Source organism: Arachis duranensis, chromosome 2 (assembly GCF_000817695.3).
Source record: "Arachis duranensis cultivar V14167 chromosome 2, aradu.V14167.gnm2.J7QH, whole genome shotgun sequence".
Classification (NCBI taxonomy): domain Eukaryota; kingdom Viridiplantae; phylum Streptophyta; class Magnoliopsida; order Fabales; family Fabaceae; genus Arachis; species Arachis duranensis.
This window is the reverse complement of record NC_029773.3, coordinates 87819847-87845520: the sequence shown is the minus strand read 5'-3', so window position 1 is coordinate 87845520 and position 25674 is coordinate 87819847. Positions and strand designations below refer to the sequence as shown.

Here is a 25674-nt window from a genome sequence, read left to right as displayed (position 1 = left end):
TATTGAAATGGTGGGGCGGCCTTTTACGTGGACAAATCGAAAACAAGGAGAGGATTTAGTGAAGGAGAGGCTTGACCGCTATTTAGTAGAGATGGGATGGAAGCTGAAGTTTTCGAATACAGTGGTGCACAAGCTCACAGAATCAGGCTCGGATCATGCTCCTATCTTGATGGAAACTAAACCTCAATCCTGGCATAGTAAAAGGTATTTTAAATACCAGGAACGTTGGTGTGGAGAAGATGATGTCAAAAGAATTGTCAGCGAAGTGTGGAAAATAGAAGTAGTAGGCTCGGCTATGTTCTCCTTGGCCCAAAAGGTGAAAGATGTAGACATAGATTAGTTCAATGGCAGATAACTCACAAAGAAAACTCTCAAAAAGAAATTGAGGACCTTCAAGCTAGCCTAGAGGAGCTGCATATGGCTGGAATCAATGAGGGAGAGGAGATTACCGGATTGGAAGAGAAGTTGGAGCTAGCATATATAAAAGAAGAGAGCTATTGGAGAGAAAAATCTAGAGTCAAATGGCTAAAAGAAGGAGATCAGAACACCAGATTCTTTCACCAGAAATTTCAATCAAGGGTACGAAGGAACAGAATTTGGAGATTAGTTGGGAGGAACAATGAGATTGCATCGAAATCGGAGGATATTGCAAAAGTAGCTGAAGACTACTTCTGCGATATTTTTACTTCTTCTTATTCGGTTGATCCGAATCCATATTTGGAGGATTTGGAGCCTAAGGTTACAGCTTCCATAAACCGTAGGCTCCAAAGACCGGTAACTATGGACGAGGTCAAAAGAACTACGTTCAGTGTTCATGCTCAGAGTGCTCCTGGTGATGACGGGTTTACAGTTAAGTTTTTTCATTTTTTTTGGGATATAGTTGGAGGTGACATTTTTAAGGCAGTGCGAAGTTTTTTCCACAGTGGCAGAATTCTAAAAAGCTTCAATCATACTCAAATTTGTTTGATTCCAAAGGTGCCAGATGCCAGTGACATGACTCAGGTACGACCGATTAGTTTGTCCTCAGTTATGTATAAAATTATTTCTAAATTTATGGTGCACCGACTACAAGGTATTATAAATAAAATCATAAGCCCAAATTAGAGTGCTTTTCTCAAAGGTAGACTCATTTCAGATAATATTCTAATTGCCCATGAATGTATGCACTATTTGAAATATAAGAGAAGTGGAGCAGATCATGAGATGGCTATTAAACTAGATATGAGAAAGGCTTATGATAGAGTTAAATGGCACTTCTTATGGTACATCATGGAAAAGCTGGGCTTTGATGCTAAATAGATTAACTGGACTAAGGAATTGGTAATGACTGTTTCTTACTCTGTTGTTGTGGAAGGGCAACCTTTTGGCTACTTTAGGCCAAATAGGGGCATCCAACAGGGTGACCCCCTATCTCCATATCTATTTCTTTTTGTGCGAAAGGGCTTTCCTTTTTGTTATACAAGGCAGAGAAAAACAGATTAATTCAAGGAGTTCAAGTTAATCGGAGATGCCAAACAGTTAATCACCTTTTGTTTGCTAATGATTCAATCCTTTTTTACAAGGGTCACCTAATACAAGGCAAAGTATTTTGGAATTGCTAGAGATCTACGAGGGATTTAGTGAGCAAAAAGTCAATTTGAACAAGTCGGCCATCTTTTTCAGTCACAATACACCTCAAAACACAAGGCTAGCAATTGCACAGACACTAAATATTGAACATATCGGAACCCAAGACAAATACTTGGGGTTGCTCTCCATAGTTCAGAAATTAAAGAAAACCACCTTTGGAGCTATCAAGGATAAAGTTCAGAAGAGAATTATGGGTTGGAAAAGAAGTTTATTGTCCTCAGATGGCAGGCACACGCTATTGAGAGTGGTGGGGGAAGCGATTCCTATTTACACACTCTCTTGTTTCAAGCTCCCGGACACGCTGTTAACTAAAATTCATAGCATGCTCTCGCAATTTTGGTGGGATCAAAAAGGCGCAGAACGAAGAATGATTTGGATTAAATGGGACACAATGACGATACCGAAGAAAGATGGAGGGTTGGGGATTAAAGACCTAAGGGCACAAATTTTGGCCTTATTGGGCAAGCAATGTTGGCGTCTAATGAAATACCCTAATTCTACACTGTCAATAATATTCAAAGCTAAATATTTTAGATACACAGATTTCTTACATGCAAAAATAGGAAGCATACCGTCGTGGGGCTGGAGAAGTGTTCTTGAAGGTCGCAAGATGATTGAGAAAGACTTGTTATGGAAAATAGGCTCTGGTGCTAATGTATGCATCTTCCATGATCCCTGGCTCCCACCACCATGTCCCTCAAGCTGCAGTCACAATCCCACCGAATCTGCAAGTGTATTATGTTAGTGCGCTACTAAATCCTGATAGAAGTTGGAACAGAAACTTAATTGAGTCAATTTTTACAAGTTGCTTATGGGTTTTTTCATTCTCCTACTTCATTGATGTCTCATAACATACAGAACAACAAAGTATGGAATAGCATTTGAGAATTGAAATTATCTCATAAAATTAAGATTTTTTTATGGAAGAGTCTTCATGAAAAGCTTCCGGTTTTGCAACAAATCCGTAGTCGGTTTGCATCCACTCCCACCACTTGCCCTAGATGCATGCTGAAAGATGAATCAATTTCTCATGCCTTGTTCCAATGCCCTCTGTCTTCAATAATTTGGAGTCTAAACTTAATAATCCCTGACTTATGACAGAGAAAAAAGGAGACCTTCATCAATTGGTGGCAACGAGCCTTATCTTGGGCAGCGGCTCAAATCGAAGGTAGACAAAAGATCCTCTTCATCGCGACGCTGTGTTGGAGCACTTGGAAAGCGAGGAATAGGTGTGTCTTTGAGAAGCTAATAAGTCCAGCGCCGAAGATAGTGTAAGAAGCCAGCAGTCTAGTCGTGAACTCAATAGCCATACCCTGATGAATGCTAATAATTTTTTTTTTATTTTTTCTTAAGTTATTTGTCTTCCAATCACATTTGATGATAATTGAAAATACCCAACTTCTTTTATACTTTCTTATAGAAACATTATTATTTTATAATAATAAAATAATATCTATCTTTGAGAAAAAAAAAGATAAGTTTAAAACTCTATTATGTAAAGGAAAAAAAACAAAGAAATTAAATTTCATACTCCATGACCCAAATTTTTTTTATCATACTCAATCAACAGTACATCGAGAAATATGTATAATCATAGTGTATTTCATACCATAAATAAAATAATAATTAGTTTAAATCTATTTTTTATGTCCCATCTAATAGAATTTACAAGAGCTGCATGCACGTGAAGAACAAAATTGTTAGAAAAGCACTTGATTTCTTTGAGTCCAAAATCCAAATGCAAACAAAATGGTGACTCCTCCTTTACTTTTGCTAGTCATGTAGTGAGGAGAGGAAACAGAGGGATATGATGTGGAATGAGATTGTTTGATGCTTAAAAAAAATAAACGTTGAGAACCTTTAGCCTTCTTTCTTAAAAGAGAAAGAATTAAAAATGTTTTCACTTTAAAAGAAAATTCAAATCCCTAAAAGAAACAAATATACGGTACCATATCTAAGTAAGAAAATGTTAAAAGCAAAAAATACAAACTCAATAATTTATATGTTTACATAAGAGAATGTACTAACATAACATTAAACTGACAATTGAATGCAAACCATCGTTTTTAAGGAGATTAAAAAAAACTGTATAAAGCAGTGAACAAAATAAAATAAGTAATACAGTTCATTACACTGATATATCTACCATCCATTATAATCACACACCTAACACCTCATTAATGTAGTTTTTTGTTTTCTTTTTTTTTTTTTTTTTTTACTTATAACAAGTAAAATCACACCACACAATACACATGCACTTTTTTTTTAAACTATAATATAAAACAAATGAAATTGCAACTGGCAACAATTGTTTCTCTTCATCAACTAATTTGATATGGGTGTTGCCTTTGTGTCTTTAACTCCATCTTGAAATTGGACTCTGCTAATAGAACTGTTAATACAAGTGTGTCAGTTTGACGAAAGATAAATAAAAATTAAGAATCTAAATTTAATTAGTAACAATAAAAATAAAATTTAGTGTAATATAATACTCCAAAATAAATAAATTATCAACCTACAAATTATTTGGTTATATCGTATAAATAAATAATGTTATATAATTATATTCAAACAAAGATACATAAAACTTTCGAGCTAGCTAAAAGTCAACAAAAGTATAATAATAGAAGAGAATGAATATCCAAGTAATAGTGAAATTAAAATACTATTTTAGTTAAAGGAGTTATACTAGTACAAGTAAAATGTATGATGAGAAGCCAGTAATGGTATTATGAACAATTATATAATAATGGAAGACAGAACGAATGTGATGCATGTTCCTTACATATCTATAAAGTGGGTATGAGGAATTGAGCAGTATGAATAATAAGAGCAAAATGCATGACATTCAACTTGGTAATCTTTTTCTTTTTGTGGTCTTTGTGGTTTGTAGATGACTAGGAATTTTTGGTGCTTTTGTATGACAACAGGTCACATGGGAATGTGGGCATAGCATGCATGAAGAAGAGACCTAATAGGGGTTTATCTTTAGGGTATCACATTCTATAATCTATATAGATGATCTGCCAAGTATGAGTATCTCTTTTACTTTGCTTCGTTTCTACCTTATATATTAAAACTTTATTTAATCTCATCAAATTTCAACTAAAAAGATAAAGGAATTAAATACATACTCCTTCAAATGCCTTCTCTACAACACAATTGAGATCGTCTTCCAATAGAAATGCTTGTTTCATTAGCCGCCCATATGGATTTTTATAATCCTCCTTGAATTGAATTTCGGTCCACCTGTTCACAGTCACTGTACCCGCACAGAAAGTCTCCATCTTGCTACAGTTGATTAGGAACAAATGAAGCAAGAATGGAAATTTTAACCCAATGTTGCCACTGTAAAACCTTTCAAGCTTTGGTAGAGAGCGTAGAGACAAAGTCGTAAGTTTCTTGAATATTATCTCCTCTTCATTAAGCTTTGACGACTCTTCTACTTCTTCTTCAGACACAATCTCTTTCAGTGATTCACAGTTTTCTATGGACATGTTCTTCAGCTGTTGCAGAGTTCTGCTTGTTGAAGGTGTGAACAAATTCACAAGCCCATTACATTCTGATATGTTCAACTCTATTAGGTTCGAGAACGATACCTCGCTTGGTGCTATACTCCTCAAACTATGACACTTATCCATTTGCAATTTTTCAATATTTTCAGAAATGTGTTGCACCCAAGAATGCTCTAACCCAATGGAATTCAGCTGAGTCAAGGAACTCAACTGCAAACACTTCACTTGTGGAATACTTTCTTTGACACAATCCATGGTAGGTCTTTTAGTGCAGAATATCTCTTTGAAAGAGCTACAACATACAACGAGCTTTTCTATGTTGGGCAGCCGTTGAAGAAATTCATATGGTAAAGTATCTGAATCATCATGAAAACATTGCAATTGAAGAGCTTCTAATTTTGAAAGGTTGTTCACATGCAACATCATCATGATCTCCTCCTTGCTGACTGCTAGAAACTTCAAGTACGGGATTACCTACAAGGGAAAAAAATATTGTCAATTCAGCCTACTACGTAAATGATAGTCAAAATAACCAATAAGACGTGGATGTATAAATGTCATAAAGATTAATAAGACATAAAACCTTTTCTGGCAAGAAAATGGCTTGATTCTCTGCTTGTGGACATTGAAATTCCTGAGACTCAAATTGGAATGTCTTCAACTTGTCACAGTGGAATAAGTGCACTTCCTCTAGCTTGGGGCATTCTAACTTGTGGGGTGCAGGGTAGAAACATTTCAATTCTGGCAAAGACCACAGTTTTATGGAGGTCATGCTTTGCAATGTAAACTCTTTAGGAGCTCCTTCAACATCTGCTTCATCCTTTGCAACAATTTCCACCAATCTGTCACACTCTGTTACTTCCAGTTTCTCAAGTTTATTCAGATTTTCGGCTACAGATATTGGAAACAACCTTTGAAGATTGTTGCATCCATGCACGTACACTTCTTGAAGGCTCTCAAAGTAGCAAACTTGTTGAGTAGGATCTGAATCCCAAACATGTTCAAGATTTGGGAGCTGCTCAATAGTCAGTTTCTTTAAGCCAGACCTTAAAGGATTGATCTTTGTGTCTTTTGCTTCACGTGTCACTTCAAATATTGTTTTCACGGACTCACATTGTCGCACTACCAACTCTTCCAATTTACATAGTAAACTGAGTATGTGAGAGGGTATTACAATACACGTGAATTCACATTTTTCCACAATCAAGATCTTCAATCTGATGAAGCACAAGGATGGAACTTGAAATGGACCATTCCATATTCCATGTATTATTGGGTGTTCGTTGAGCTTCAAGTCCTTTACTTCCCTCACAAATTTTGCAACCTGTGCATGAAATATAATAAAAATGTTAAATTAATCGGTCCACATGTTAATTGACTGCACAAAAACTAATATTTTGATCCAGCTTTCATTCTCATGACGTAAACGTTTTTTATTACATTCTTTTTAGAAATTAAACATCTTATATCTTCATAAAATTTTCTGTTTTCCACTTAAAAAGTCATATCATCAGTTAAAACTATCACATAAATTTTTTGCTTTATATCTTGAGTATTTATACTAGATTTAACTACTCAAATATATTCTTCTAATTCTCGTATAATCTTATTATTCTAATTTGAAACCTTCCACACATTTATACATAAACAGAAAGAAATCAAAAGAGGTGGAGGAATAATTCATTTAAAAATTTATACAATACAATTCTTCTCAATTGTTAAATTATTAATACATATATAAAATATTTGTGAAAATTGTGTAAAAATTATATCATCCAATGTAAAATTAATGGAAATTTTGTAACAATAATGATGCATGTCATATCTGCTTTTAATCCAACATCGGATATAGGTCGACATATTAAAAATGTGTTTTATATATAGCATATCACTTAGCGAAAACTGTGTCGATCAATGCTAATTCAAGTTATGATACGAATTCTGACAGTTAAAGAATAAAGATTGGTAAAATAAGTAATTTTTTCTCATTACAAATTAATATTTGTTGTTATAAACACTTATTGAGAAAAGTTTGTCTCTCAAAGAAAAAATAAGAAAGGAAATAAATAAATAAATAAATAAATAAATAAATACCTCTGTCTTGTAAGTATTTCGTAAAGTAGAATTGAGATCAACTTCGAATGGGATTCTAACACCTTTAAATGAATCATCAAAGACTACTTCTGACAACTTGTTAGTATTGATGGTACCTTCACAGAAAGATTCCATCCTGTTGCACTTAATCACTTTCAATTCCTCTAATGATGGAAAGATTAAGGCAAAATCCCCATTGTAAAATCTTCTAAGGCTTTTTAAACTCTTAAATTGTAATTCATGCAGCTGCTCAAATACTATCTCCTCATGAATTAATTCTTCTCCTTCATTAAACATAATCCATTGCATGGATTTACAATTAGATATTTTCATCACTTTGAGTTGAGACAAACTTTTAGCTGTTGAAGATGTGAACAAATATATCATGCTATCGCATTCAGATACAGTCAAATGCGTCAGATTGGAGAAACATACAGGAGAAGAAACTAAACTTGTTAAACCAGAGCAGCTTTTTACTTCTAAAGTTACCAGAGTTTTGAGAATTGATGATTCTCGTATCCAAGAGCGTTCAAATCCTATGAAAATTAGTTCGGAAAGAGAAGCCAACTTCAATTCTTTAAGATGTGGTAGAAATGGGGCGCAATCCAAACTAGGCCTTTCAGAGCAGAATATCTCTTTGATAGAACTATTTTTCACTTGCAGAGTTTTTATACAGGACACCTTTTGGAGAAATGTATATGAAAGTTCATCAGACTCAAGTTCAACATTAAAACTCTGCATATCAGAAACATTTATGTCGCCAAAGTGGCTTCTGTCACATTCTTCATGTCCAATCATCTTCGCTTCTCTTTCACCAAACAACATGTTGGTCAATTTAGGAGTAATCTGGACAGAGGAAAGGAGGCCATCAATTTAAGTTATTAGAGAAATAACCAAACCAAATGGATTTAACGTTATATTATTAAAATTATAAGAATCAATACCATACAAGAGAAAAATATACATATAGCACAACAAATACTTTATATATTTGATAATTTTGTTTTTGGAGGTAGAAACGAATATATAGACTCGTGATGCTGATCGCAAGACATCTCCACCAATATATTTTGAAGAAAGATAAAAGAAAATATAAAATACATTATTTTTACATATAAATCATACAGTAAGAAGAATTTATAGGCACTGTCATACAACACAATTCACTATCCATATTACAAGATTTTTTAACCTATTTACCATTAGTAGTCTCATGTAGGAAATATAAAGCAATTACATGATTAATAAGTACCTCTTTGAAACAGACTTGGTCCTCAATTTGTGGATCATGACCATTCAGTGTCTTCAACAAGACACAATGCAATGAACAGTAAAAACAATTGAAGCTTGGTAAATCCAATAGTGTCAATGAAGTCAAACGTGGGAACTTAATAAGGTTTGAAATTGCTCTTTCTGGTGTTGTTGCAATCCCTACAATGATTTCCACCAAACTTTTACAATGTTTCAACTCTAGATTTTTAAGATTGACAAGATCCTTGGCTACTGATTTTGGGAACAAGCTTGTAAGGCTTTTACATGTATCAACACGCACTTGTTGTATAAGTTGAAAGTCGAGTACCCCATCAGGATCTTCATTCCAAATGCTATCCAAATTCGGCAGCTTTTCTAATACCAACGACTCCAGTGAAAATTTAATTGGTAGGAGTGTCTTGTCTTTTGTTATGCATTTCACATCAAATATAGTTTTCACAGAACTACATTTTTGAACTTCCAATATTCGCATGTTATTTAAAAAAGGAAGTAAATGAAGAGGTATTACTTCGGATAAAAATTCACATTGATGTACAATCAAGGACTCCAAATTACCAAAGTATGCTTCAGAAACTGGCATTGAACCACGCCACATGTCTTGAACATAGAGGTTTTCTCTGAGACCAATAATCTACACATGGAAAACAAGAAACTTAATTACTCTTTGTTTGGTGCTCTTGAAAGTTATTTTTCTTAAGCACCTATATAAATTTAAAATAGAAAGATGCTACTAGGCTTCGTCTTGCTTAATGTCATTCATTATTTAACGGCACCTTATTGAAATGTTCTAATATTACTTCAATGTTATGCCAGTCTATTATTATAAATTTATAACTAGTGTATTTAATCCATCCTCTTATTTATTTATTCTGTGTAATAATAATAAACACAATATTAGTTTAGATGCTTAGTTCTTTTTATTTTTAACTAAGAGATTTTATATTTAAATTTTACAAATATATATATATATATATTGAAAATTTTGTATATCAAACCTCTTTCAATCTTTATATAGTAGATAAGTATATTGTTAGTAATGAAAATTATCAAAATAAATAATCTTCCAATATATCATGACATGTCTTTTGTTTTGATTTTATGCGACAAATTCCATTATAATATATCATATAGATTTAATTAGATGATAAATCATTTAAGTTGAAATGTTTATAGTTGAATTTTTATTCCATGCACTAAATATTACTATAAGAATTTAAAAAAACATTTATTTTTTAATAGTGTCATAATTATTTACATGTAATACGTAATTTGTTAAGATCCTGCAAGTTATAAAAATATAATGATAAAAAAAATTATAAAGGAAGTCAAATGGAAAGTGAATAAAGTCACAGAATTTGAAAAATATTGTAACCTCTCCTTATGAAAGTAAAGTTGTTATGTAACATTTCAATATATAAAAGAGCATCTATCAAATAAAATATTGTAACCTCTCCTTATATAGAATATAGTATTCCGATTATGTAGTTTATGGATTTAGATCCTCTAAATTTTGAAATTCACTTTAGAGTGTAAAATGTAATATTTTACTATTTATTCCATAAGTGCGACCAAGAAAAATATGAGAGAGATGAGAGATCACACTTTACCTTTTAAAGTGAAAATTCAAAATTTAGAAGATCCAAATTCGTAGTTTATAATATAAGGGACATTTTTACTTTGAAAGAATAAAAGACGTACTTTTTTGTTATTCATTTTGCGAATGGTGGTATCAACATCATCTTCCCATTGGACTCCATATGATTCATATTTGCTTCGTCCTAAGTGCAACTTGACTGAATCTGGATTTATATGGATGTGGGGACAGAATGTTGTCATCCTCCAGAGTATGCGGCCAAAGATGGATAAGTGTTGCAATGATGGAAAACACAAAGTACGTTTGCCTGAGTAAAACCATCTCAGCATTGGCAACTCTTCAAGATGCAGAATCTGGAGCCGTTCAAATATTATGTTCCCACTGCTCTCGTCATTGGATACTATCTCTTGCATTGATTCACAATCGCTTATCTGCATATGCTTGAGTTGACTCAAACTTTCTGCTGCTGAAGATGTGAACAAATACAACAAATCATCGCAACGATATATATCCAATTTTGTCAGACTAGAGAAAGACACCTTGCTTGCTACTAAATTCTTTATATCATAGCAATACTCCACTTCCAATATTTGGATATTATCAAGGATGGGATGTATCCAAGAGTGATCGAAACCAATGGATTTGAGTTTATAAAGAGAAGATATGCTTAACCCTTTGAGAGCGAGATGCAATAGGAGTTGAGCATAATCAGCCTTAGATTTTTTCTCAAATACCACCTCTTCAACCCTTTCCTCTGACTCTTCAAATTCAAGTTTTCGAGACTTTACTTCCCAAGTCAACTTGGCGCCTCTCATATCAAATGATAATTTCTCCAAACTCTGAACTAGGAGATTAACCTAACCAGCAACACAATCAAAATGGACTCGTTTTAAGAACAAAATATATTAGTTTGGAGATCTAATACTGAATAAATAATGTAATTCATATACAACTATGGCTGGATCTATTTGTTGATTCTCTAATTCTTCATCACTCACTAAACAATTCTAATAAACTTAGGTAACATTGATTAGATCCAAAGAAGAATATATGCCAACATCTTTTCACACAAATACTTTTTTTGAAAATTTTTTGGGATAGAAAAAATTTTCTGCAACTTATTTTTTCTATTCTATTAATTGCAAGCAAAAATATAAAGAAAATTGTAGGCAATCCAACTAGCAATGGAAAAAATGAATAGATTCGTTTTAAAAACAAAAATTAAATAAGTTGGAATATATAGTACTCTGCACCTAATAATGAATAAATATAGAACTTAATAAATTGACATGCAATGACAAATTATATAAAATAGCGAGTTGGAGACTGAATTATTTAATTGAATATTATTTCATATTTTATAATGTTAAACATGACAAACTATGATTTTTTTTTTGAGAAAAAATAAACCATCAAAATATATTATTTTGCCACTTTTCTCTAAATAAATCACTTTAAAAAAAACATAAGAATATGACAAGAATCGAATAATGAACACTCACTTCACTATCATATTAATTCAATTGTTTTTTTTTAATGTTAAAATGTATATTGCAACCAAATAAAAGATATAATAGTTTTTTTTAATAAAATACAAAAATTATTACTTTTTTAAATAAAAAACAAAGATATCATATATAATATATATTTTTTAAAAAAATTAATCTTTAATATTAGATTTTAAGTCTATACAATATTTTACCTTGTTATCTTGAGCTCTTTTATTTAAAAAAAAAAAGTTGCAGAATTTGTATTATTCATCAATATTTACATTGAAGTTTCTGTTATATCTATGATATTGGACAATTTTTTTTTAATTACGGTTTTATTTAATTTACTTATTCCTTATCAATGTTTTTTCTTAAGTTATATAAATTTTTATAATTGTTTGGTTAATGTAAACTGATTTCAATAAAACTATAGAATCCTCATAAGAAGTACCTTTTCGATTGGAAGTAGAACTTGTTGATCTACAAAAGTCTCTGCCTCTTGACAATTGAGTATCATCCATTTACAGACTTGTATATATAGTTCTTTTAGCTTCGGAAATTGAAGCTTGTGCAGTCCCGGATAAAAGTGTTTGAGCATTGGCAGCTCTCTAAGACCCAGTGAAGTCAAAGAAGGAAGCTCAAATGTTTTGGTGTCTCCTAATTCTACAAAGATTTTTACCATTTGCTCACAGTCTTTTATTGAAAGATTATTCAGCATGGCAAGGTCTTTAGCAATGGATGTTGGAAACACATATTTCAAACTATCACATTTGTCAATGCTCAAATCTTGTAGAGCAGAAAAGTGAATAATTTCTCTTGAATCTTTGTCCCATACATGTTCCAAATTTGGTAGATTCTTTAAAGATAATTTTTTTAAACGAGACATCCGCATTGCTTTTGTGACCTGCTTATTGCTAATGTCATCCATATTAAAGATGACTTGCACTCCATGGCAATCGGATACTTGCAAATCTTCCAAATTCTTAAAGCAATGAAGCAAATGAGATGGAATTACATGCACAAGATAACCACATCTCTTCACAATCAAAGATTTTATATTCTGAAACCTGTTCACTTGCACCGAGGTTTTGTCACACCATACTTGTTTTAAGTCTGGATGGTATGAAAGCTCCAAATGAACCTATAAAATAATTGCGAGAAGAAAAAAGGATAATTTCTTTGCTTTTAAAATTACTGTCATTGAATTATTGTCATTGAATTATTTTTCTACAGAAATAAGTTGATTCAAGTTTTTGTTAAGTTATTTATTCTGAAAATAAGAAAAAATGCTTTTGCTCATAAAAACTTGGACATAAGAATCCAATATTTTAGCAAAGAATCAGAAAATATGAAATTCTTCTACAGAAAATTTAAAATAACTTAGCTAAAATCAAAATTAAAAAAGATAGACGTGTTAATATAAATTGCAATATGTATATAAATAAAAAATTATACAATTCAATAAATAAAATTAAAAACATTGAGAATATGAATAAAAATTTTCATTTTCATAGAGTGCATGTCGAAATATGATTAGTATAAAAAACAATACAAACTTGTAATTTAGTTCAATATTTAGGAACGTACCAAATCCAAGTAGAAGGGGATTAAAAACGAAAATGAGCATTTAATTGTATAAATGAGGGAGCACCGAGTACCTTATACATTTGAATGGTGGCATTCAGGTCTCCTTTCCAATACCCTTTCTCTTCCTCACCATATCTTTCACTGACAAGTACGCTTTGTAGCTTGGGCGCTGTTATGTGCTTTGTGGTAAACGTTTTCATCTTGGGACATTCTCTCAGAATTAATTTTTCCAACAATGGCACCGAAAACTCACAATTCCAGTTGCTACAGAAACTTGTGAGGTTGGTTAGGTCTTTAAGTTCTATATTTATCAACTTGGCAAAGACAATTTTAATCCCCTCGTCATTTTCCTGCTCATCCTTGGTAACTATTTCATTTAATTGATCACAATCTTCTACCTTCAAGGTGGTGAGTTGAACCAAGCTCTTTGCTGTTGAGCATGTCATTAGAGTTTTCAATGCTTTACAATCAGATACTTGCAAGTATGTCAAGTGAGTGAAGGACATCGAGGAATGTGCCAATCTCCTCAATCTGTGGCAGAATTGCAATTTCAGGCGGTGCAGTGATCTCTGAAGAGCAGGATCTCTTTCAAATCCAATATCCTCCATCTCTCGTGCCCACAAAGTTAATTCCTTAAGAAGTAATACGGTTCCCAATCTTTGCTTCGCTGCGGTGTTTCCACTTGGCACGAACTCTCTAATGTTAGAATTAAAAATCAATTCAAAGATTTGTAGATTAGGAATGGTGTGGAGGAAACAGTATAGAGTCTGGTCATGATGGCTCTGCCATGTGTGCAAGTAAAGTTGTTTCAAAGAGGTAACGCGGTACTTGCGTGTGTAGCTCATTAACCACTCTAATCCTTTAGAGTCAATAGTCAGATGCTCCAAGTTGGACATTACCTATATACATCAATTTATAAAACTCGTTATCAAATAAACTCCAATTACACCTATAGAAGAAAAACTATATCGAGGACGTGAAGAATAAAAAAAAATATTTTGAGTTTTCTATGTTTTCTTTGTTTGTGCTAGATTTTAAAAAAATTTTAGGATTTTATCTATTTTATATCTTTAACTGGTAACTATCAAAATCAAACATAGAAAATTCAAAAGATTAGAATAAAATGTGGAATAAAATAAATAAATTTTTTTAGTAAATTTTTTTATCATTTTTGTATTTTGTTTTTAGTTATTTTATTCAATTTTATCGATTAATACAATATTCAATTTTTCAATTTGAATATAAGATTTTTGAATATAACATTCATTATATTATATATATTTATATATGTATCTAAATATTCAGATCGACCTTCTTATATATAGACTTATATATATCGAATTTCAATTCCATTACATCATTATATCTAATGTACATAGTAGCTCCAATTTATTCTTTATTTCATCCATTTTTTGTATTGATTGCTCTCCTAGGGTTTCCTCATCTGGGATCCTGGGGAAGAAGATCAAGTTGGCCCTTGCGAACAGCTTGATATATATATATTAAAGAAAGAAAGCTCAACACAACAAGTGGATTGTAAATGATATCTTAGTTGATGCGGGGCTGCCTCCTCATATTATTAATCTCATTATGTCTTGTATCTCTACGACTAAGATGAGAGTGCTCTGAATGGTGAAGAGCTGCAGGAGTTCACACAGTCTCGGAGAATCAGGCAAGGGGACCTGATTTCATCATATATTTTTGTTCTATGCATTGAAAGACTCCCTCAACTTATCATCAATGTTGCAATAGATCACGGCTATTGGAAGCCTATCCGGCTAAATAAGGATGGACCTCCTATCTCTCATCTATGCTTTACTGATGACTTGATTCTCTTTGCGGAGGCAAACATAGATCAAGTGACTATCATCAATAAAAGTCTTGAAGCCTTTTGTATTAGCTCCGAACAGAAAGTCAGCCTTGATAAGACACGAATTTTTTTCTCAAAGAATGTGGCAAATAATATGAGAACTGAGCTCAGTGAAACCCTCCAGTTTACTAGAATGGACAATCTCGGTAAATACTTAGGAGTTCCTTTGCTTTACTCCAAAGTGTCCAAACACACTTTCGACGACATTATTAATAAGCTAAATTTGAGACTCAACTCGTGGAAAGCTTCTTCTCTCTCTTTGGCAAGAAGATCTACTTTGGTGAAATCTGTTCTTTCTTCTATTCCTTTATATACGATGCAAACTGCCTTACTTCCTTCTGCTACTTGTAATGTTATTGATCGTAAATGCAAGAATTTTTTTTGGAGAGACACCAAACAAACTAGAAAAATTCACTTATTGAGTTGGGATAAAGTGGGGAGCTCGAAGAGGTCAGGAGGCCTTAGAATTCGTCATGCTAGTAAGATGAATCAGGCTCTCATGATGAAAAATGGGTGGAGACTCATAGGAAAAAAGGATACATTATGGACTAAAGTGCTTATGGCCAAGTATAAGGTGGACGACGATGTTATTCCTACTGTCGAACGCAGAAGAAATAGCTCAAACCTCTGGAAAGGAATCTACAACTCATGGTCAGAAATTCAGAAGCACCATATTTGGAGGATTGGAGATGGATCCAAGATTCAGTTTTGGAATCATCATTGGATCCCCAATTTGGGAGCTCTCGAGCCTCAGGCTCTGCAGGTAAATGCAACTATTAACTGTGACAACACTTTGATGGACTTTTTAACTGTTTCAGGATTTTGGGATGTTAATAAGCTCAGGGAGTATCTACCTGATGAAGTAGTGCATTGAATTGTTACCATGTCCCCTCCTTTACCATGGAAACAGACAAACCATGTAACTTGGAATCTCTCCATGGATGGAACCTTTCAACTAAAGCAAGCGTACCAAGCTCTTATAGAGAGCACAACCCAACCAGATAGAATCTTTAGTTACATTTGGCATTGGCGTGGCTCAGAGCGTATTTGGTACTTCTTATGGTTGTGTGCTCATAATTCCATTCTTACTAGCACTGAGAGAAAGCAGCGTCACCTCACTAACTATGCCTGTTGCCCGAGATGTGTGATTGAGGATAAGACTATCACCCATGTCCTTAGAGATTGTGCCTATGTTAAAAAGTGTTTGGTTCTCCTTTCTCCCTATGGACTGGCGTTAGGGCTGGCAATAGGTAGGGTAGGGTAGGGTTGGACCCTACCCTAACCCTACCCGCGGGTTGAAAATTTTATTAAAACTCTACCCTATCCTACCCGCGGGTTGAGAATCTCTCAACCCTAACCCTACCCGCACCCTAAAATTCTAAACCCTACCCTACCCGCAGAAATATCAAATTTTTTTAAAGTAAATATAAAATTCAATCATTTCGAATTTTATACATATTAATAACATAAAAAAATAAAAAACTAATGTTCTAAATTACTAAATTAACTAACTAGTTTTAGTGGTTGTTCACTTATTGTAAGTCTTTACATAAAAGAGGTTGTGGGTTCAACTCTCACTTCATTCACTATATACCTAATTTTTATAAAATATTTGTTATATATGAGGTGCGGGTAGGGTACACCCTAAACCCGTACCCTACCCTACCGCAGGCATACCCAGACCGTACCCTACCCTACTCGCAGCGGGTCGGGTAGCCTACCCTACCCGAACGAGTTGGACCGAGTTGGGTACCCGCAGGTAGGGTATGAATTGCCAGCCCTAACTGGCGTAACAACTTCTTTAATCTGAATGTACAAAAGTGAATGATGTTTAATCTTTCCTAGAATAGCAATTGGTGGACCTTTTTTGGTATAGCCACTTCATCTCTTTGGTTTTACCGAAATAAGGTGGTCTTTGAGGGTGTTCGAACTCCGTCGAGCGCTATGATAGATCAAATCAAAGCAAGAGTTGAGGAGTTGAACCGCTTCACTAATTTTGATCCCCATCAGTATACTCTGAGCACTCCTCCTATTCGGTATATCTGTTGGAAGCCCCTTAAGAGAATACCATTAAAATTAATGTTGACGGCTCCTTTTTGAGCTACTCTAATAATGCTGCCTGCGGAGGTATTTTTGAAAATCATTTGGGAGGCTTCTTGAAGGCTTTTTCATGCAACCTTGGTAGTTGTACTATTATGCATGCTAAGCTTTGGGACATTAGCTATGGCCTTCAATTAGCAGTTGCAAAGAAGTACGTGAATATCATCGTAGAATTTGATTCCTTGGCAACTCTAAAGCTCATCAATAATGGGTGTCTTGATAGTCATCCGTGTGCACCTATGATAGAAGATATTAGAATTTTTTTCCGTCACATTCCCACCATTGCCTAGAGCCACACTCCTCGAGAAGAAAATATTATTATTGATCATCTTGTTAAAAAGGGACAAAATCTTCCCCTTGGCTTACATACTTTTGCTGCTACCTCATCGGATATAAGTCATTTGTTAGTTTTTGATTGTTCTGGCTCTCTGATTTTGAGAGGCTTTAGTTAGTTTTCTTGTTCTTATTTTTGGCTTTTCGACTCCTATTCCATCCAAAAAAAAAAGTTTAGATCGATTGCATAATTGAGGCTATTGAGATCTAAAAAGCTGATTTTTTCTAAAAGCATATAAATATTTATATTCTAATTTGGTAAGAAAAAAATTATTTCTATGCATAAGAAAAATAAGTATGATTTTATTTTGAAATGATGGATATATTTCTGTTAGAAATAAATTAGAATATAAGTGATAATTGATTTTGATGGATACATAATCTTTGTGTGTTTGAATACACATATGAATTTAAATTTTATAAAATTAGACTTTTGTCCCCTTAAAATTTTATTCAATAGTGTGATTCTTTTATTTATTCATTTACAATTTTACATTAAAAAAAAAGGTAAAAGTAAGGAGTATAGCATGGATGTAGTTAATAAAATAACGGAACTAAAGAAATTATTAGAGCACCAGGACCATTGAAAAATTATATTGTTAGAAATTTTTAATAATATAAATGCATATATAAATTTACTATTTCATAAAATTATTTGAGTTTTATATTGAAAACAAGTGTCATTAGCAAATATCTTTTTATATTTATCAATATTAATTCTTGTTTTTTTTTTTTTTACAGGAATATTAATTCTTATTAGGCAATGTACTTATAGTAATAATTTCTCCTTCAATTTATGCTTGATGCCTATGAGGTCATGACCATGATGTGGTAGATATAGACTATAGAATACAATAATGTTATAGGTTTTGCTGGTAAGCACTTTTACCTTTTCAGGCGATAAGAATGCTGTTTCTTGTTCATTGGCACTTTCTGTTTTGAATATTTCCAGATTTGGACACCCAGTCATTCTCAGTTGCTTCAACTTTGGACACTCTACAATATGTCTCCCTTTGTACAAACATCGGATGCTTGGTAAGTTACTAAATGACATGGAGACTACTTCAGGGAACTCCAATGCTTCACTGCTTGTTTCTGATCCTCCATCGTACGCAATGATTTCCTCCAAATTACGACATGAGTATATCCAAAAGCTTTCTAGTTTTCCAAGATCCTTGGCAATAGAAGCTGGCAACACATTGCTCAAAGTGTTACATGAAGAAATCTCTATACTCCGCACATTTGTGAAGTTAACCACTCCTTTTGGATCTTCACTCCATACTTGCTTTAGATAAGGGAGAGAACCCAAATCAATAACCTCCAATAATGCAGATTTATTTGTGTCACTTTGTTGCGAAGGAAGTCTACTTTTGAAAATGAATTCCACCCACTCACACGAATAAACCTTCAAGCTTTTCAAACTCAAACATTTCATGTGACTAGGAAAAATCTTGTCAATCTTATTGCATTGGCTAATATCAACAGAAATGATACTAGAAAATGAATCTGCCCTTACTTCATCTTCACGTGGCCATATTTCTTTTAACATCTCCATTCGACTCAATTGGATTTCCTCCAATTTAGGAAAGATACAATCCTGTTTTGATGCAGAATAAGACAATTATATAATATACATAAAACATAAAAAAAATCTATTACAAATTTTATAATTCTACGCACCTTCGAATACTCATTGTTATTTTCTTCGCTGATGAATAACTTCTCCATTAGTGAACACTCACTTATGGAGATGCTTTTTAGCTTATTGAGACTGCGAGCCATAGACAATGAGCATAAATATGTCAAGTTACAGTCTATCAACGTTAATTTTATCAAGTTCTGAAACCAATCATTTGAAATTCGATCGCTCCATATGCTGTGGATCTTGATTGAGAACAACTTCAAGCTCTCTAAGTTTGGAATTTCTACCTGCAAGAAAACATACACAAAAATCATGTTATTCACTTTGGAAGCACTAATATAAAAATGTTAAATATTATTTTAAACTTGAGGAGCATACATTTTCATCAAAAAGAGAAAAGGAAGTTGTGGAACTCTGCTCATCCTCTGCTGGGACAATTCCTATGTCCTCAGTGATTTTTGCTTGCTTTTCCATAGATTCCGGTTCCAAAGGCATGTCTGCATTGTTGTAAAAACTGACAAATGATGGTAACTTCTGTAACGTCAAAGAGCATAACTTATGAAGCACAACCTTCTTGGATCCTTCTTCTTTACTAATAACTGCTTGTAGAGAATCACATTCAGAGACATCAATTGTTTCTAGACTAGTAAGAAATTCAACAATGTAAAAGAAGAATATGCTCTTCAATTGGGGGCACATCTTCACTTTGATTATCCTTAGTCTAGAGAATGAGGAATTTGTAATAGGACTGCAACATATCTTCTTTATGTTCTTTAGGTTGAACAGGCTGAGGAACTCTAAACTGGGAAAAGCATCATGAGGTTGTGACAACTCCATTGAATTCACAATGTATTCAATGTCATTGTTATTTACGATGGAAAAGTGTTTCAGATCTGGAAATCCATCCAGATTCAGCTCATAAAATACATTTTGAACCCCGTGTAGCTCTCCCAATAGGAAATTCACCACTCCTTTGAGTAGCAATTTGACTCCTTTCAGGGAGTGAATATCCATGCCAGGTTCTAGCTGCAGTGCCAAAGATCTTGAAGCTTCATACTTTTTGGGCATCTTGAAATCTGCGATCGAAATTGTCTCAAAGTCTCCAATCACAATCTTGTAATCATTCAACTCGTGAAAGAACAAGTCTGCTGGCAAAAGTTCAGCACTAGGAATGTAGACATCTAAAGTATTCAACTGATGCAGATGTTTCAACTCAGAAAGAGCTGAAATTTGACTGTGATTTATCTGTCCTTTCACCTCCATTTTAGTCAAGCTATTTTCTATATACAATTCTTCCAAATTAGGGAAGCTTGATAAAGATAAAGACTTAGTGGAGCTGCTTATAAAACAATCGCTAATGTCTAGCAACTGTAACTTTCTTAGGCCCTCCAACACTGTTGGCCAGTCTTTAATTCTAGATCCTGAAAGGCTAAGAATCCTCAACTTTCTCAAATGATTTAAAACGCACAAGTCACGAAGAGTGCATTTCTCCAAGCAAAGCATTCTGAGGTTTGGTAAGCATTTGATTGAAGACGGCAGACTCTGCAAATCTATTCCGGATAATACTAAAACTCTGAGTTCTTCCATTTCTTCAAAAAATGTATCAGGTATTTTCAAAGTTGAATCATCACAGTCAATATAAAGGAATGTAAGCCGAGGACAGTTAACACGTTCTGGGAGCCCATCCACAATATGGCACTTGTGTAGATAAATTGCAGAGTACCTCTCAAGTTGTTCCTTGTGAGGCCAGACATCCAGTGTTTTGTTTCTCAGGGTAAATACATTTTGATTCTTGCACGCTATAGATAGAGCAGCATCTCGAACTATATCGTGCATATTGAAATTATCGTTGGAAGTACTACTATCCAACAAGCCTGAATTTTTTAGCATCTGGATTGACTGGGATATTCTCTGACGGGCGCCCCTCAGTGTATGGACATCATTAAGTATGCCCAAACCATAACAGTACTTCACCAAGTCAACAATTAATGACTGATGATACATTTGAGCACACACTAGGAAAATGGACTTGAGCTCCTCGCTTTCTAGATGATCATAACCCATCTTCACAGAATTCTCCATGTACCTGTGCACCTCATTTGATCCTTGTTGGTTTTTTAGTCTTTCTAGTTCGCCTTCCCACTCTAGCTTGTTCTTCTTCATTAACCACCTTCCGACTATAATAACTGCCATTGGTAACCCAGCACAATAATTATGAAGGGTTTCTGGGTTGAACTTGGGAATTTCATTTGACATTTCAACCACCTTCTTGAACAATGTCAAAGTATCCTTTTCATCTAACTTGGGGACAGAGGAAATTAATTTTTCTTTAACATTCATCTTACCGAGCAACAGTTCTTTATATCTTGAGGTGACCAAAATTTTGCATCCCCGCTTGCTGGTGCCAGAACTGCCAGGAGAATTTTCACTTGCCGTTTGCTCTTCCTCTTCCTTTTTGCTGCTAGTCACGTGGCTTGAAACGACATCGTCATCATCAAATGGAATCCCAATCTTATTCAAGTCCAGTTCATCCCAAAGGTCATCTAAGATCACAAAGGTATTCTCCTGTTTCAGCCTCTTCCTCAGAAGTGTTGCTCTCCCATTCTCACCTATATTTCCAAAGGTTAATCTTAAACCGTCAGCGATATCTTGCTGAACCTTTAGAAGGTCTGGATCTTTCTTCACGATTGCCATGACCACCGTATCAAACAATTTGCTGTCGCCAGCCTGCTTTGCAATTCGTTTGACGAGAGAGGTCTTGCCCACACCACTAGGCCCATGCAGTCCAACCATTCTCACCGTGGAATCTTTTAGTTGCTCCAGGATTTTCTCAATTATACCCTTCCTTGATTCGAATTCAAGATAGTCACCATCAAGTGGATTGATATCCGCAAACGTTACAGCTGGTGGAAGTGAAATATTTGCAAGAATGTTGGGTGCTTCCTGATTTAGCTCTTTGATTGCCGGTGCCAATATCTTCTTTGCTTTCCTGCCAAGTTGACGCCTGTGCCACAAGAAAGGCAGAGCCCCGCTAGAGCACCCCCCGCTAAAGCAACTTGTCTTGGATTCAAGCATTTTGTCATCGTGAAACTCCTTACTTTCTTCCAGCTTCGTTGCCACCTTGTCGAGCCAATCTCGAGCAGTAGGTGTCATTTGGTTTACATTGTCTTTAGCAGCTTTAACTTTCTCATCTACCGTTTTCTTATTACTTTTAAGAGTCGTAATGAGTTCTTTTAACTCTTGTTCATGATCTTTGTAATTGATTATATAATCAAGTTGTCGAATGCTCGCTTCCAGTGCCAAGTCAATAACTTTATCTAACGGTTTAAACGGAAGGCTCTCCATCTTCGAGACCTATTATATCAAGAATATGTATGCATCCTGGAAAACAATATATATGGAAACAAACCAATATGAAGAACGAATCACAAAAGTTAAAAGAGTCAGCAATTTTTGTGTTTTGTAACCCTCAATTGGCCATTAATAGTATTTTTAATGGTGTAAAATTATATCCAATGGTGATAGATCACTCACTTTTCTTTTGATGATTAAGTGCTGGCCACAAAACACAAAAATTACTGGCTCTTAGACTTTTCCAAATTGAAAAATACAGAAAATAATATTTGCACAAGTATATATTTACTCTGGTCTTTCCCCTTTTCCTTTTTGAAAAAAAGACAAACTATTACACACAAATTTATATTTTGTTTTTAAAGAGAAAAGCACAAAAGATCGATGCATATAAAAGAATCGTGCAAATATTATCAAAAAGAGAAACTCTTGGGACAACCATTTTTAACGGGTGAATACCCGACTCGATACTGATAATTTTTTTAAAAAAATTACGAGATTTTAAATGAAAAGACAATTTTTAGTCTTTGATATTTAATTTTATGAGACTATTTTACTCTTTTGTCAATGATTTTTTTTAAAATATACTTATGTGACATATTTTATTAATATATTCTTCATTTAAATTTTTAAATAAAAATAATTTAAAATTTACTAATATTTTAACAAAAAAGAATATATTACTCCTAGTTAGTTCTTAATAGATGGATCAACAATTTAACATACTTATTCCATTAATATATAGAAAAAAAATTGACAGATAGACTAATAAGTCCCATAAAAATAAAGATCAGTGACCGAAAAAAAAAATTGTTGAGGATCACGTTGTCTTTTGAAGTCATTTGCAATGGCCGTTTAGGATTTTTTCTCATTTTAATATTTTTGGCTAACATTTGATCACAACAAATATTAAATTATTTTTAACAAATAAATTTTATTAATTTATATATATAAAATTCTAGTAAATATAAGTGCAAATTATATACTTTTTATGTGTAAACATCTGTAAATATAAATGTAAATTATTATTGGTTAAAAATAATAATATTTACTGATCATGTAGTATTATTGCTCTATCAAAATTAAATATTACATGCCACTAATTTAAATTTAGAACCACGTTAAAATCTTATTTCTAAAATACTTTTTAATTATATATCTAATATATAATTAATTTTTATCATATTTTAAAATCTTTCAACAAAAATGTAACACAAATTGAATTATAGTTGATTGTTTCAAGAATTTGAATTCATTTATTTTCAAAATAAATATAAATATTTTATATGAAAGTTGTACGAATTTATATTTTTATTAGTTGTTTTCGTTGTTTACAAATAATTAAAAAAGAAGTAAAAGAATAAATTTGAATGAAATTATCAAAAAATATAATTTATTATGAATTAATTTTATAATCATCATATATATATATATATATCACTATATGAAAAATACTGAATATTATTGGATAACGATTTGATATGATGGTTTGACGGCGTGAATACTATTTTAATTTCTTTTAAATGCCAATTTATTTTGATATTTTTATTCAACATATGTGTTTGCTAACATACACAGGAGTGTACCAATGTCATTAAGTTTATGTACAACTCATGATCGAACTATAAGAAGATTCTTGCTAAAAACCAGAGAGTAATGGTTAAGAAGTGAACGGTAAAAACTCAACGTATTTAAATTTTAGCTAATTTATATCCTTTATTTTTTTAATTATGTATTTATGATTAACTAGTGCTAAATATTTTTTTTGTGCAGGAAAAATTTATATGGGAGAAGACTCATGATGCTATGATCAGGAAGATCTTTGACCATCGGATGGCAAGGCAGCTTCAGCAGATGCTTAGATCGTACGTGAGAAGTGTGACCACCTCACTTAGTGGCTCTGCTCGGACATTAAGAAGACACTCTATATCTATCGGGAGACTGATAAGGGGTTCAGGCATTGCCGAGCCACAAATAGAGCTAACAGGGCATCGACCAGATTATCAAAGTATACCGGCGGGTTAGCAACTTTCATGGAGACAAAGGTCAAGCTGGTATGTAACTTATTTTATTTTGTTATTAAGTTGTTTTGTCTTTGACATATAATGTCATTATTACTTGATTTAACATGTTGTTTCAATATGTGTAATGTAAGTCGTTGGATCGTGATGCGACAATGGCAGAAATTTTCAAGTATACTTACACCTTGAAGGAGTATAAGGAGAGATTTGCTGATTAGTGGTCTACGAATTCCTATGTGAAATGTGATTTAAAGTTTAACATGTATTTGTTTTCAATTAATTGTCGTCTTAGTCATAACACGTGTTACACAAAAGTTCTACACAGAGAAATTGAAAGTTGCAACCCATCAATTTCAGCATACTGGAGAGGACGATAAAAACTCTGCTAATTCAGTCGTCAATCCTGATATAGTTTAGCGTGAGACCGCCTCTGAACCGTACAAAAATTGCATTTGCAGGCTGGGATCGTTCTTCGTTAACAATTTTCGCAACTCCATATTGAGGGCTTCATCTGCTTCTGCCACCAGCCTTGTCGATCTCGAGAAAAACGTCGATTTGAAGGAGTAGGTGCAGAATCTCACCCATAGCCTTCACTAACAAGCTCAATAGCTGCAGCAGTTTGAGGAGAAGTATAACGAGATCCTCATATGCGTGTCAGACACAGATTTTCTCAAGCTGAATCTTAGGCAGGAGTTGGAGCAGATTCAGCGGATGCAGCAACAGATAGCAGTGTACCACGAGCAGATGCGCGCTGGTGGCAGCGGCACTGCTGGAAGGACACCGACATCACTGCCTAGACCATCGCCTCAGCAGGACCAGCGGAATGACAGTGACGACAACTATCAGGACCCAAAGTGATTAGGGTCTTGTTCTGCTCTATTTAATTTTATCTTATTTATTTGACTTTTTATTTTGTACGTACACTTAATATTTACTAAAATCCTTATTCAATTTTCATTATTTAAAATTTGTCTACTAATTGTGTTAAAAAAAATTCAAAAAATAAAAAAATAAAATTTACTATCAAATTTACTGGGAGAAAAATTCGACGATAAGTTAGCGAAAACAATATAATGTAGTGTCAAAATCACTGGCGGAAAGCCAAATATTTTTTTTATCAAAGAATCCACTGGTAACTACCGTGGTCATTAATTATTTTTCTTGTAGTACTAGTAA

The 25674-nt window shown here is 33.5% G+C and overlaps 3 protein-coding genes across 3 annotated transcripts; 1 reads left to right on the top strand and 2 right to left on the bottom strand.

The window, feature by feature from the left end:
* Positions 1 to 417: 417 nt before the first annotated feature.
* Positions 418 to 2374, top strand: LOC127745001 (uncharacterized). Its single transcript, XM_052257948.1, has 3 exons — positions 418 to 1002; positions 1300 to 1399; positions 1563 to 2374. Exons 1-3 carry the CDS (start codon positions 418 to 420, stop codon positions 2372 to 2374), a joined length of 1497 nt encoding a protein of 498 aa, XP_052113908.1.
* A 2377-nt stretch (positions 2375 to 4751) lies between these two features.
* On the bottom strand, positions 4752 to 14077 carry LOC127745000 (uncharacterized). The gene is made up of 7 exons (XM_052257947.1): positions 13253 to 14077; positions 12046 to 12735; positions 10209 to 10961; positions 8491 to 9141; positions 7239 to 8084; positions 5728 to 6468; positions 4752 to 5618 (listed from the first exon to the last, which is right to left on the bottom strand). Exons 1-7 carry the CDS (start codon positions 14075 to 14077, stop codon positions 4752 to 4754), a joined length of 5373 nt encoding a protein of 1790 aa, XP_052113907.1.
* Positions 14078 to 18253: 4176 nt separating this feature from the next.
* LOC110278039 (probable disease resistance protein At4g27220) lies at positions 18254 to 22471 on the bottom strand. The gene is made up of 3 exons (XM_021135875.2): positions 19505 to 22471; positions 19165 to 19413; positions 18254 to 19081 (listed from the first exon to the last, which is right to left on the bottom strand). The coding sequence occupies exons 1-3, from the start codon at positions 22469 to 22471 to the stop codon at positions 18254 to 18256; spliced, it is 4044 nt and encodes a 1347-aa protein (XP_020991534.2).
* Between the last annotated feature and the right edge of the window lie 3203 nt (positions 22472 to 25674).

What these genes read in the sequence shown, in the direction of transcription:
- LOC127745000 (XM_052257947.1), bottom strand. Translation starts at nt 14,077, where the DNA reads ATGTCCAACTTGGAGCATCTGACTATTGACTCTAAAGGATTAGAGTGG. An exon ending in TTCTACTTCCAATCGAAAAG is followed by an intron (nt 10,962 to 12,045) that starts GTACTTCTTATG and finishes GTTGCTGGTTAG; the next exon opens with GTTAATCTCCTAGTTCAGAG. An exon ending in ACCAAGTCTGTTTCAAAGAG is followed by an intron (nt 8,085 to 8,490) that starts GTACTTATTAAT and finishes TCCTCTGTCCAG; the next exon opens with ATTACTCCTAAATTGACCAA.
- LOC127745001 (XM_052257948.1), top strand. Translation starts at nt 418, where the DNA reads ATGGCTGGAATCAATGAGGGAGAGGAGATTACCGGATTGGAAGAGAAG. An exon ending in ATGCCAGTGACATGACTCAG is followed by an intron (nt 1,003 to 1,299) that starts GTACGACCGATT and finishes GATGCTAAATAG; the next exon opens with ATTAACTGGACTAAGGAATT. An exon ending in AAATAGGGGCATCCAACAGG is followed by an intron (nt 1,400 to 1,562) that starts GTGACCCCCTAT and finishes CTTTTTTACAAG; the next exon opens with GGTCACCTAATACAAGGCAA.
- LOC110278039 (XM_021135875.2), bottom strand. Translation starts at nt 22,471, where the DNA reads ATGGAGAGCCTTCCGTTTAAACCGTTAGATAAAGTTATTGACTTGGCA. An exon ending in TTTCTCTTTTTGATGAAAAT is followed by an intron (nt 19,414 to 19,504) that starts GTATGCTCCTCA and finishes GTTTTCTTGCAG; the next exon opens with GTAGAAATTCCAAACTTAGA. An exon ending in ATAACAATGAGTATTCGAAG is followed by an intron (nt 19,082 to 19,164) that starts GTGCGTAGAATT and finishes GCATCAAAACAG; the next exon opens with GATTGTATCTTTCCTAAATT.